The 13,217-nt window shown below is 40.6% G+C and overlaps 1 protein-coding gene across 8 annotated transcripts in view; it reads left to right on the top strand.

Annotated features, from left to right (window-relative positions):
- The window catches only part of DICER1 (dicer 1, ribonuclease III), a 67,531-nt gene extending 58,588 nt beyond the window's left edge, over window positions 1-8,943 (top strand). For all 8 annotated transcript variants that reach the window (XM_059914931.1, XM_059914927.1, XM_059914929.1 and 5 more), the window contains 4 exons: window positions 974-1,242; window positions 3,735-3,897; window positions 3,990-4,065; window positions 4,421-8,943. In XM_059914931.1, the coding sequence (XP_059770914.1) occupies window positions 974-1,242; window positions 3,735-3,897; window positions 3,990-4,065; window positions 4,421-4,586 (674 nt within the window). In that variant the 3' untranslated portion in view covers window positions 4,587-8,943. The remainder of the gene's footprint in view (window positions 1-973; window positions 1,243-3,734; window positions 3,898-3,989; window positions 4,066-4,420) is intronic.
- The last annotated feature ends 4,274 nt before the right edge of the window (window positions 8,944-13,217 follow it).

Genomic DNA, 13,217 nt, shown 5'->3' with positions numbered 1-13,217 from the left:
TTTTTTAATTTTTATTGCTTTACGATGCTGTATTACTTTCTACTGTACAGCAAAATGAATCAGCTGTACATACACACACACATATATATATGTATGTATCTCCCCTCTTGTTTGGATTTCCTTCCCATTTAGGTCACCACAGTGCATTAAGTAGAGTTCCCTGTGCTATGCAGTGTGTTCTCACTAGTTATCTATATTTATAGCAGTATCAATAGTGTATATGTGTCAGTCCCAATCTCCCAGTTCATCCCACCTGAACAGCTTCTTTTTAATCACTGTGAGAAGATAGAGGTGTTGATCAGCATCGATAACTTCTCACATTTTGACATCGATCATTTTTGCTAAAGGTCTTTGCTCGCCTCCATGACTCTCCTTTCTCAGCCTCTTGGTTTGTGTCAAATTCAACATTTTTCATTCAAGTTGAGAAGAAAACTGTCTTGTACTAGCTGTCATCTCGTGTAGCAAATGTAACCCGGGAGTGGCGAGGCATGGCATCACTCCCACACTTTCCAGAGTGTGAGTGGACAAGTGTGCAGGGGTGACAGCAGAGCATGGGGAAGGGCTGTGTGCAGGGTCTGGCGTTCGTTGCTAGGTGACGGTGTGTGATGGAGCCTTTAGAATGGTGCCCCAGCACCTGCCTGGCCAGCACAGTGCCGAAGGAAGAGGGTTCAGTGATGATGTCACTTGGGAAATGCTTTTTTCTTAACGAGCATTAGTCTTTTGGCCACTTAAAGATTTTATGACCCCAATTTCTATGTAAGAAATATGCTTAATTTGTCATTAGAATTTAATTTCCAGAGGCTTCCATATGATGTCAACTAATTTTGTCACTGAAGAATATATATGAAAGTGAATCCCAATAAAAGTCTTTTCAGTGGGTCTGGGGGAATCAGTTCTTTATCTGAGTTATTATTTGAAAATTGTGTACATGTTTTTGCCGGAGCTCAGGGCTTCACTTTGGATCTTCCCTCAGATTGTTACCAGCGCTTAGAATTCCTGGGAGATGCAATTTTGGACTACCTCATAACCAAGCACCTTTATGAAGACCCACGGCAGCACTCCCCAGGGGTCCTGACTGACCTGCGCTCGGCTCTGGTCAACAACACCATCTTTGCATCGTTGGCTGTGAAGTATGACTACCACAAGTACTTTAAAGCAGTTTCTCCTGAGCTCTTCCACGTCATCGATGATTTTGTGCAGTTTCAGCTCGAGAAGAATGAAATGCAAGGGATGGATTCTGAGGTTAGTGCCATTTTAAGATATGTTGAATTCAGTGTTTAAAATAAGCCTTCCGACTAGGGTTCTCGACATAGCTGTCTAGAGAGCCAGCCGAAGGCCAGGGTTGTGGTCCCCAGCGCGCTCTGCATTTTCCAGGGAAAACTGAACGGGTCGCGGTCTTCAGGGAGGCCTTTTCAACTTGAGCACTCATGCTGTGGTCATTCTGGCGAGGAGAGGGAGGGAGCCAAGGGGCTTTCAGCTGCCTCACCACCCCCAGTCCTTGATTCGGGCTCCCGGCATTTAGGCACGCCGGCGAGGTGCAGCCCTCCCCCTGCCCCCAGAGAAGCTTTAACCTCAGTGCAAGCTCGGCCTGGTTGGTTCTGTCTTTCTTTCTGTTTAAAATAGGTCAGAAGTATTTGCTAATATCTCAGATAAGCATCACAAATGTATATTCTGCTTCTACTTGAAATGGGAAAATCTCATTTAAAAACAAAACTTCTAAATTTTTAAGGACTGGAATTTGAGAGGTTTCTACTGTAAGTTCAGCCAAAGGTTCTTTGGTGATGGAGCTAATTCTAATGTGTTTGTGAACTATTTTGAAATTTTGTAGGAAAGGATTTTGCTGAGATCTTTCTAATCTCCTCTAATCCTTCACTAACATCCATCCACATACCTGGGTACCCAGGAGAGCACTTTCATTTCTTCTTCTCCTCATTCTGATTCCTTTGTTCTTCTTTCTGTAGATTTCTTATAAGTCATGGAATTCATTCATAACTCTGGTAGCCATTTTAATTATTCTTTCTTTAATTTGTACCTTCCTGTTTTTTAATCGCACACACCGTCGTTAGGGAGTAGTGCATTTCCTTGGCTTCCTGTGAGAGAAATGAAGAGCCTGGGTTTTGAGGTGTAGCCACAGGGCAGAAGGGTCGAGCACGTTGCACGGGATGGAGGATGTGCTGAAGGGGAATCAGTAGGCAGTGCCCTTCCTCTCCCCTTTCACCCTTGCACACTCTCCCAAGATTAGTGGTCTGAGTTGGAGCACAGCGAGCAGTGAGACCAGGAATCAGAATCGTCTCAGATATAGTCAGTGTTATTTCCAGTCTCATTCTGTAGAAATATTTAAGCTTAGAAGCTGAGGAATTAGCTAAACCTGAAGTTCTCTTTTGATGACAGTTGGACATACTGGCTTTGTTAGTTTTTGTTCATTCTTTTCCTACCCTTTGTTTATATAAACATATGTATAGAAGTTACAAAAACTGATTGGGAATGTCATGGTCTGGCTTCTCTAACTTACTGTTTGATTTTAAGAAAGTCTCTCCACCTCTCTGGGCCCCAGTTTCCTCATTTGTAAAAGGAGAGAATTAAACTTGATAAGTTTAAAAATTCCCATCTACAACAGTAAGTATCTGATTTTTTCCAGTAGTCAGCATCTATTATATAGAACTTTGTGTGGCTAAACCATCCATTTAGAAATTACTATCCCCCCTCCTTTTTATTTCTCTTTCACAAGAAATGTGTGTGTGTTTTAGAAAATACAAATAACCGAAATTAACATTTTGTGATGTTTTATTGCTAATGTACATAGACATAAAGTTATGTACAATAAAAAATGAAATTATAGCATGCATAGTGTACCATACCCTATTCTTTTCACTTAATATATTGTGGATGACTTTTTCCGATCATTAATAATTGGGATTACAGCTTTCAGTAGCTGCACGCTAGTGAGTACATGGCTATAATGTAATGTGTTTAAACAATCCTTTGCGACTGGACGGTTAAGGTATTTTTTGTTAGGGTTTGTAATAAACATGGATGCGGTAAATATACTTAAATATCCAGTTACCTCCTTAAGATGAATTCCTAGAGGCGGAGTTGCCACATCAAAGAATTATGAACTTTTAAAAGGCGTTTGATACATATGTGAGTTTTTATTCTATTAATTTGAATACCTACTCTGTGTCAGGATCTCTGTCATGGTGAACATGGTTTAGTAAGTGGTTTAGTAAAAGGGGAGCTTGGAGGAAAATATCTTCCAAATAGAATTTCCCTGTGAAAAAAGTGGCAGTTTACACTCCCCAAAGCAGTGTACACCCTTGCTTGCACTGCACTGAGTATTTTGCCTGCTCCTTGCTGAGCCGCCAGGGGGTAGACCTGTTTCAGTGTGCAGTTCTATGATTATGAGTGAAATTTGAAAATTTTTTTCATCAATTTATTGACTATTTCCAGTTTGTGTTAGGGTTGTTTTTGTTTTTATTTGGAAGTAATCTTTTTTCCTTTGTTGAATATAGAATACTAAATAGGGAAGGGCTTTTTTTCTTTTTTTTTTTTTTTTTAAGGTAAGATAATGTTTGTGAAGAACCTATTACAGTATAATTGGCATGTCATAAATGTTTGATGTTGTTACCCTTGTTAAAGATATAGTAAGAGTCGTATCCAAGAAAAGAAACACATCTCTGTAGACTGCCTTTCAAAGTGGCCTTTTTGCTTACAAGTCACTTTTCTCCCTATAATAGCTTAGGAGATCTGAGGAGGATGAAGAGAAGGAAGAGGATATTGAAGTTCCAAAGGCCATGGGGGATATTTTTGAGTCGCTTGCTGGTGCCATTTACATGGATAGCGGGATGTCGCTGGAGATGGTTTGGCAGGTGTACTATCCTATGATGCGGCCGCTGATAGGTACAGTTGGCTCCCCTTCGAAAGAAGCCAGGATCACAATTAAAAACAACCTCAAGAGTATTAATCACATCATTCTTTCATTTTGATTACAGAAAAATTTTCTGCAAATGTGCCCCGTTCCCCTGTGCGAGAATTGCTTGAAATGGAACCAGAAACCGCCAAATTTAGGTAAGCAAAAATACGCAGGGAAAACAATTAACTTACTGAAAAACAAGGGGGAAGAGTTCTCAAAGATGCCATAAACTAATGATTTTGAAAAATATTTACCCTGGGACATGCTCTTATGCAGTTGCTGTTTGTAGCCTGATTGACTTCTCTTTTTGTTTTGTAAAGTAGCGCTGAGTTAGAGAAGGAGCGGCAGCCCGTGCCTGTTGGTAGCATGCAGCAGTCATGACGCGCGTTTCCTTCGTGCCGTGTCAGCTTGTATCGGGGACTCTCAGCCTGAGAGTACATACTTGGTGCTGACTGACTGTAATAATAAATACTTCTGACTTCTAACTCACGCTGTTTGGCTTTGTTACAGCCCGGCTGAGAGAACTTATGATGGCAAGGTCAGAGTCACCGTGGAAGTAGTAGGAAAGGGGAAATTCAAAGGTGTTGGCCGAAGTTACAGGATTGCCAAATCTGCAGCAGCAAGAAGAGCCCTACGAAGCCTCAAAGCTAATCAACCTCAGGTTCCCAACAGCTGAAACCCCTTTTTAAAATTTAAAAAAAAAAAAAAAAACAACGAAAAAAAGCAGAATTAAGGTGGAAAATATTTAAGTTGGAAAGGATGATTTAAAACTGATAGTGAGTGGAATGAATTGAAGGCAGAATTTAAAGTTTGATAACAAGATAGGTTACAGAATAAAACATTTAACATATGTATAAAAGTTTTGGAACTAACTGTAGTTTTAGTTTTTTGCGCAAACACAATCTTGTCTTCTTTCCTCACTTCTGCTTTGTTTAAATCACAAGAGTGCTTTACTGATGACATTTAGCAAGTGTTCAAAGAAATTATTGAGAGTTTTTGTTTTGTTTTGTTTTGTTTTAGTTTAATTCTGTCAGCTTTGCTTAGTGTTCGGAGGCCAAGGAGCTTAAACGTGGAATAGCCCCCAGGGTTCTGTTGAGAGCTCTTGACACCCGACGGTGTGTGTGGAAGTGCCAGTCCTGCATAGTTGATAAGCTGAGTAGAGCGATGCAGTTTGCGAGAGAAGTGTGCCAGTGTTGTCTTTCCTTTCCACATTATAGCGTGTAAGATGATGTTTCCTGGTCGCTGTTGCACTTAACAGTAAGGGACAGATTTTTAATTAACATTGGCTGGCATGTTGGCAAATCACATTTTAGTTTTCTCATGCCATGTTGTCTTGCATAAAAGAGGTTCTTGCCTTAAGAGTAAAACCCTCATGGATATTCTTTCATTTCTGATCTTTTTGGAACAAACTGTTTTACATTCCCTTCATTGTGTTATTATGCATTAGACCTTGAGAGAGCGTGATACTTAAAACCCACTAGTATAGTTGTAACCTAACTTATGACGGGATTATGTGAGAATTTCTGTCATATGTGTACTGAAGACGTTTTCAAAACCGGAATAGGTAGTCTATGGAGTTTTTAAAATACCATCATAAAAATAGTCGTTGGCTAAATACCCAATTTTACTGAAAACCTCCTGCTAGGTAGTTCCGCTGATGGAAATTGTTTGTGGCAAATAATTTTGCCCTGTAGGCTGTTGCTCTAACAAAATAAACTTTAGACATATCACACCTAAAATATGCTGCAGATTTTATAATGGATTGGTTACTTATTTAAAGAAGCAAAACAGAGCACCTTACCCTTAGTCTTCTCACATACATTTCTTACTGTACTTTTCAGAGTGTTGCATGCATATTTCACCTACCAAAGCTGTGCTGTCAATGCCATGAAAGTTTAACGTTTGCGATAAACTGCCGTAATTTTGATACGTCTGTGATTTAGGCCATTAATTTAGATAAACTAGCTCATTGTTTCCATCTTTGGAAAAGGAAGAAAAAAGGCATTTTTAGGCATTTGCCTAAGTTTCTTTAATTAGACTTGTAGGCACTCTTCATTTAAATACCTCAGTTCTTTTCTTTTGCATGCATTTTTTTCCCCTGTTTGGTGCTATGTTTATGTATTATGCTTGAAATTTAAATTTTTTTTTTTTTTTTTTGCACTGTAACTATAATACCTCTTAATTTACCTTTTTAAAAGCTGTGGGTCAGTCTTGCACTCCCACCAACATACCAGTAGAGTTTTGCTGCCATTTGCCCCATTAATTATGCTTGAAATTCAAGAAGCTGAGCAGAGGTGTCTAAGTAATTTCCAGCACATCATTCTGAACGTGATGCCTCATGTAATGCTGCATTTATGTTTGAAATTGCAGTTGAATACTGTACTTCTTGCTTTATCTGCACCACCCACCCCCAGAGAAGCACCTCTGCGCGAGTGCACGCAGAAAACCGTCAGCTCTGCTTTCCAAGGAGACCTGAGTGAAGGGGGCATTAAGCTTCTCCAGCATGATTTGTTGTCTCCAATCTTAAACTTCAGTTGAGATCTAAATTATTAAATGCGCTTGAGAGCAAATCAGTTTGGGTGGACATGTTTTTAAAATATTTAATTCTGATTTGGAACCTTAGATTTCTATTTGGTTTTTTTAAGAAACCTACATGTAAGATCTCCTGGCAATTTAAAACCAAGCAATTGTTGGAGTATGTAACTGTAAATGTATACAATTAACAAGTAAGGCTGGATGTGAATTTCACTTGTGAGGGTGATTTGTGATAAAGTTGTATCACAAATCTCTTGATAATTTATAAACTACCTGATGCCAGGAGTTTAGGGCCTTGCATTGTGTCTAATGCACTAATCCCAGTTTTAAGGGATTCACTGGCCTCCTGGCACCAAAATCAGATTGTTTCACAGTTACAATTCCCGTGGGGAGAAAAATGCCTCAATCTATTTTGTAACCTTAAGACGAGTATTTTTTGTTAATACTAAAAAGTTCAGACTTGGATGAGATTAGGTCACACAGTCTCAGGGGTTCAGATTTCCTGCTACCATTCAAAATGTTTTATCAACGGCAAACTTTAGCTATTGCTTTTTAAATTTTTTTGGTTGGAGGACAATAGCTGATTTTAATTTGTGACTCACGCTTTGAAGCAATCTGTGATCCCCTGGTTACTAAGTTAAAAAATAAAAACTATGAGTTAGACATATGAAATGGTTATGAACGCTTTTGTGCTGCTGATTTTTAATGCTGTAAACTTTCCCCTAGTTTCGTTTATTGCAATGTTTCCCATCCATTAATTAAGGAAAAAAATCACTCTTGTCGCTCCACTTTACCACCTTTTCTGTCATCCTTCTGTTCCTGTGATTGCCATGTGAGACTGAGTGTGATTTGGAAACCCCCCTGGTGTGGTTGTGCGGCCAGCACATGCGGGAAGGACTGGGCAGGCGCGTTTTGAAAAGCAACTGCAGAAATTCCTTACGATGATTGTGTGGAGGTTAGTTGGCATGAACCTTCATTGTAAATGTTTTTTGATTTTTTTTTTTTTTATAATACACTTTCAGCAGTCCTGACTATGCTGCGTTTTGTAATAGCTTTTTTCCCCTCTGTTCTGTTCATGTAGCACAGATAAGCATTGCACTTGGTACCATGCTTTACCTCATTTCAAGGAAAATATGCTTAACTGAGAGGAAAAAATGTGGTTTGGCCTCGCTGCTGTTTTGATTTACCGAATTTGAAAAAGATAATTATAATGCCTGCAATGTGTCATATACTTGCACAACTTAAATAGGTCATTTTTGTCTGTGGCATTTTTACTGTTTGTGAAAGTATGACGAAGATTTGTTAACTGAACTCTTAATTATGTTTTAAAGATGTTTGTTACTTTTTTTTTCTTTTCTCTTTTACATTATGTGAAGTGATTAAATTTAGAATGACCTCTAACACTCCTGTAATTATCTTTTAAAATACTAATATTTTTCCTCTCTTAATAATAGCTTGCCCTCAGAAAGATTCAAATTGCCCTGCCTAAATAGCAAGAGACTGGAGGCTACTTTGGTTCTGTTGGTTCAGTTCATAAATACAATTATTCACCCAGCAGTCGGCTCTTTTAGTCATTACCTGACATCAGCCTGTGTAACTGCAGAGTGCAGAGACTAATCGAGACCCAGACCTACCACAGTTCAGTCTTAAGGCCCAGTTGATTTAAAACTTTCTGTCTTCCTCTGTTAGGGTGTCTAATCCTTTTACACAAAATTTAAGCCACCAAACGGAGACCTTGATGTCTTCATTTCAACTGCATCTGAAGTTCTTTTAGTGCCCCGAACCAGTTTGTGTTAGCTGCGGAACTGAAACTCATGTCTTGTTTATTACCTATATGGTTATTTTAATTACATTTAAATAGGTATATTTTTTCAACCACTGATTACTTTTCAGGAACCTAATTATTTCCAAATAAATTTCTTTATTTTATATTGTACATGAGAAGTTTTTAAGATATGTTTAAGACCAAGAATATTGAAATGATTTTAAAAGTTGTTGGATTCGCCAGTAGCAATATCTAGGGAATTTGCATTGAGACTATTGTATTTTCCACTAGCAGTGAAAATGATCTTTTGAAGCTAACTTGTAAATATATTTTAATCGTTAATTGTTTTTTTTTCCTCTAGTCCATTTTTATTTGGACATCACCCACAATTTAAATTTTATAGATGCACTCAGAATTCACTGCAGCAGCAGGTTACGTAGCAAAAATGCAAAGGTGAACAGGAAGTGAAATTTCTGGCTTTTCTGCTGTCAATAGAGTGAAGGAGAATGACTAAAATCAAGTAAAACTAACACATATATAATTTGATTGACAAAAAAATATTTACCATCACATGCTGCAGCTGTTTTTAAGGAACATGATGTAATTCATTCATACAGTAATCATGCTGCAGAAATTTGCAGTCTGCACCTTATGGGTCACAATTACCTTTAGTCGTTTTTTTTTTGTAATAATTGTAGCCAAGTAAATCTCCAATAAAGTTATGGTCAGTTCACTTTGTGTCCTTTTGTCTTTTTCGTTTCTTGTTTTGATTCAGGTCAAGTTTAAATAGTTGTAGCAGAAATGTCTTTAAAATGTTTTAATTCCATGGTCATCTGAAAATGCATACTTTAATATGATAAAATGTTGTTTACCAAGTTATGCTTCGCATCTACTGGTGGAGTTATCTACTAACAATTGCCTTGTTCTTTTCTGATTTAAATAATACCAGTGTGTTTGCCTGAAATTCTGCCACATTGACTGATGTTTTCCAGGTCCTGGATTATCTATGACACATTTGACACATTCCTTAAGTGAATTTGGTTATTCTGAAGTCAAGTGGACAGAATGTTCGGCTTCCAGGTTTTTAGGACACACTTCCAATATAGTATTGGTTAAGAAAGAATTCCATTATTTCAATCTTTGACCTAATCTTTTTGTAACTCAGTAAACCAAGCACTGAAAGGAATGCCTTTGCTGTAGGAACAAGATGGTGAGTATAAGTTTCTTGGAATGAGAAAAAAAATTCAGTTTTCCTTTATAAGAGTTTAAATTAATCTCTTCCTTTCCCCTCACTCTGACTTCTCTAAACTGAAGGAGGAAAAAGTATACGTATTTTAATCCTGAGGAATCTGGTTGAGTTCTACGTGCTTGCGTTCGTTGGTGTTACTGCCCAGAATTCACTGCGTGGTTCAGGCCAAGCCTGAGAGCCACAGCCCTTTCCCGCCGCCTCGCCCTCCCTTCCTGTGGCTGGAACAGGGAACACAGGCAGGCAAGGCCAGGCAGATCAGCTTGCAGGTTGTGATGTGCATGAAAAGGATCCAGACGGAAGTGAACTTTTTTCTTTTTGCGGATCCATAAGTGTATCATGTAGGTACTGGATGGAACGGTGGGTGCTGGTAGCAGCCCGCTTTGCCGTGGACTGAGCTGTGGTCCCCGCGGAGACACCAGGGGCAAGGGCGTGCCCTCGCGGTAGACGCGCGGCCAGGGGCGTTCCCGACCCGTGTGCGAGGCAATGTGGGGACAGCTCGTAGATCTTTTTTATTTCTCTTTTTTCTTTTTGTGGTAAATTATACAGAAAACTCACCACAGAGCCATTTTTAATTATAGCATTTAATGGCATTAAGTACATTCACATTGTTCTGCAACCATCACCACCATCTAGTTCCAGGACTTTTCTTCATCCCAAACTGAAACGCTGTCCCCGTTAAACACCAACTCCCATCTGCTCCGTCCCCCAGTCCTGGTATCCACCATTCTGCTTTCTGTCTCTGAATTTGACTGTTTTAGGTACTTAGAGATAAGTGGAATCAGACAGGATTTGTCCTTTGGCGTCTGGCTTGTTTGTTAGGGTCCAGCCATGTTGTAGCATGTGTCAGAATTACCTTCCTCTTTAGGGCTGAGTAACATTTCGTTGTATGTGTAATATATAGACCACATTTTGTTTATCCATTCATTTGCCGATGGGCGTTGGGTTGCTTTCACGCTTCCACTTTTTGGCTGTTGTGAATATTGCTGCCGTGAACATTGGTGTACATTTACCTGTTTGAATCCCTGCTTTCAGTTCTTTAACGTATGTATCCAGGAATGGAATTGCTAGATCACACGGTAAATTCTCTGTTTGATTTTTTGAGAAGCTTCCATACTGTTTTCACAGCGTTGCACCATTTTACATTCTCGCCACCAGTGCACAAGGATCCCAGTTTCTTCACATCCTCACCAACTCTTTATTTTTATTTTTGATAATAGCTATCCCAGTGGGTGTGAGGTGGTATCTTATTGTAGTTTTGTGCTTATTGGCCATGTGTATATCTTTGTAGAAATATCTCTTCAAGTCCTTTGCCCATTTTTGAATTGGGTTGTTTTTTGTTGTTGAGTTGTAAGGAGTTCTTTATATATTTTGGATATTAAACCTTTATCAAGTTCGTGATTTACAAATACATTTTTCCATTCTGTGGGTTGCCTTTTTACTCCCTTGAAAATTCTGTCTTGAAAAATTCTGAATTGCAAGACACGTTGGCCTCAAGGATTATAAGGGCTCTCGGACCTATAATAACTAAGGTTTATTGAACACGTACGAGGTGCCTGATCTGTCCTAAATGTTTTACACATTTTATGCCATTTACTCCTCACCACGATTACAGAAATGGCAGCCTTTGGAGGGAAGTAGAGCATAGTGCATCACACTGAGAACTGGGGTCACGATGTCTGGCTTCCGGCACTGTGCAACTTCAGGCAAGTTGTTAAGCCACCCTTAACCCCACGTCCTTGCCTTTACAATGAGGGAGAGTCATTTGGCTTCAGTGAGGGTTGGTGTAAAACGCTGGGCTCAGGGCCCCACACATCCTAAGCCCGTGATGAACGCTCCTTGTTACTATAATCCCCATTTTACAGATGGGAAAAACGAGGCATAGAGAAGGGAAGTAACTTGCCTGAGGTCACAGCAAGTCAGGGCTGGCCCTTGAACACCCATCTACCTAAATCAAAAGGAGTGTTTGACCATCATTCAACAATTCCCTAATTTATGTGTCTCCTTTAAGATAAAGGTGAAATTAAAATATGTGAATGTATGTGTATGTGTGTCATAGATTTTTCACGTTGAGAAGAAAACCAGATGGTGACTCATAATGAACATGGGCGGCAGTTGTGGGATTTCTTTCTTTGTTTTGTATGTAACCCTAGTAGCTCCTGAGGAGAAATTCATGGCCTTTGTTAGAGAGCCCGAGTTAAAACCTACCATTACTCTGTTACCCAACTCACATTAGTCTGAAAAACTAGGGATGCGCCCAGTGGCTGTTTAAGGGCTGTGCATGAGGCCAGTAGTCTTGGTAAGAGAAGCCATTGGTTCCCCGTTTTAAATAACACTCTTCCTGGTCCAACAAGAAATAAGCGTTTATTTTAACCTCTTTGCTTTTTTCCCTCCTGCTTTTGCATTCACTGTATTTTGAAAAGAAAGGAAAGCCCTTTTACCTCAGTAAAGCCACTCCCGTTATGCTGTAAGGTGCCATTAAAACAGGACCAAAATGAGTGAGTGAAGTTGAACTGCAGTCCAAAGTGTGTGTTCTTTGCACGCACGCACGCGCGCGCGCGCGCGCACGCACACACACACACCCTTGCAACAGAAGTGTGGCCCATGATGGCGTTTATGCCGTGCAAAGTGAAGGGGATGTTCCCTGATCTTGGTGACCTCCTCCCAGTTTTCCGTGGTTGGGGGGCCGAGTGTGGTGGTTGATGTGTGCACAACCTCGAATCTATAACTAGGAAGCGATCAGGTGATGAAGCAGTACTAGAGTGCTATTTGTGTCTTGAAATTTTTTTCTAACATTTTTAGGGAATAATTTTTGATGAGCCGCTTACTAGTGCTGAGTGTTGCTGGGTTTTTTGTTCTGAACATTGCCTTTCATTCGTAACACTCCCTACGCACCCCCACTTTCCTGTCAGTGCCTGAATCTGCCTTTGCGATGGAGACTTGAGTAGATCCCAGGGATGTTCGTAGATGTGATATGGCAAAAAAAAGTTCCATGGTTCGCTAAGTTTGGGCATTTATGGGTTCAACATAGTTGAACAGGATTCTTTGCAGGGCTTCTCAGGTCCTTTATTATGCTGAAGTGCCTTGGGCCTGAGAGAGGGCTGCATTTCCCAAACTTATTAGACCACAGACACCTTCACAGTAGATCTTAGGTACCAGCATCCTGAGCAACACACTTGAAGACTTGCCCTGCCAAGCATGCGGGCGTTTGGTGAACCGTGTCTCTGACGGTGCCCAGGAACCCAGCAGCCTGTGGTCGGTCAGCCAGCGTCACATGAAGGTGACAGGCAGCCCGTGCGGGACCCTAAGGGTTTATTCACTGCGTCACTTTGGCTCCCCAGGCGTAGGTGAGTCCAAGTCCTGTTGTCCTGGCTACACGTGACTTGCCGTTGGCAGTCACGAAGTCACGCTCCTGTTGGATGTGTTTTCTGTTAAAGCGAGTTTTGCTCGTGCAGGGGTTGGTCCCTGACAGTCCTAGAGCAGGACACACTTCAGGACATTTGCCTCCTGCTGAGGGCTGCACCTTGGCCATCTGAGGATGATGGATGTTGTCTTCCCTATCATCCCAAGTCTGCAGCTTTCAGGGAGGCCTTTCTATGTGCTGTTGACTCTGCCTAAAGCTCTCCTGGCCCTCTCCCCACCTTTTTTATTCATCCAGTGCGACCCTTCCTTGCAGACAGAGCCGGGCCCCTGGCCCCCTGGGACATCTTCCCATACCCAGCCCACCCTCAGCCCAGGTCCCCACTACAGCCCCCTACCCT

This window comes from Balaenoptera ricei, chromosome 2 (genome assembly GCF_028023285.1).
Source record: "Balaenoptera ricei isolate mBalRic1 chromosome 2, mBalRic1.hap2, whole genome shotgun sequence".
Taxonomy (NCBI): domain Eukaryota; kingdom Metazoa; phylum Chordata; class Mammalia; order Artiodactyla; family Balaenopteridae; genus Balaenoptera; species Balaenoptera ricei.
Note: the sequence above shows the minus strand (reverse complement) of the source record. Positions and strands in the feature narration are given on the sequence as shown.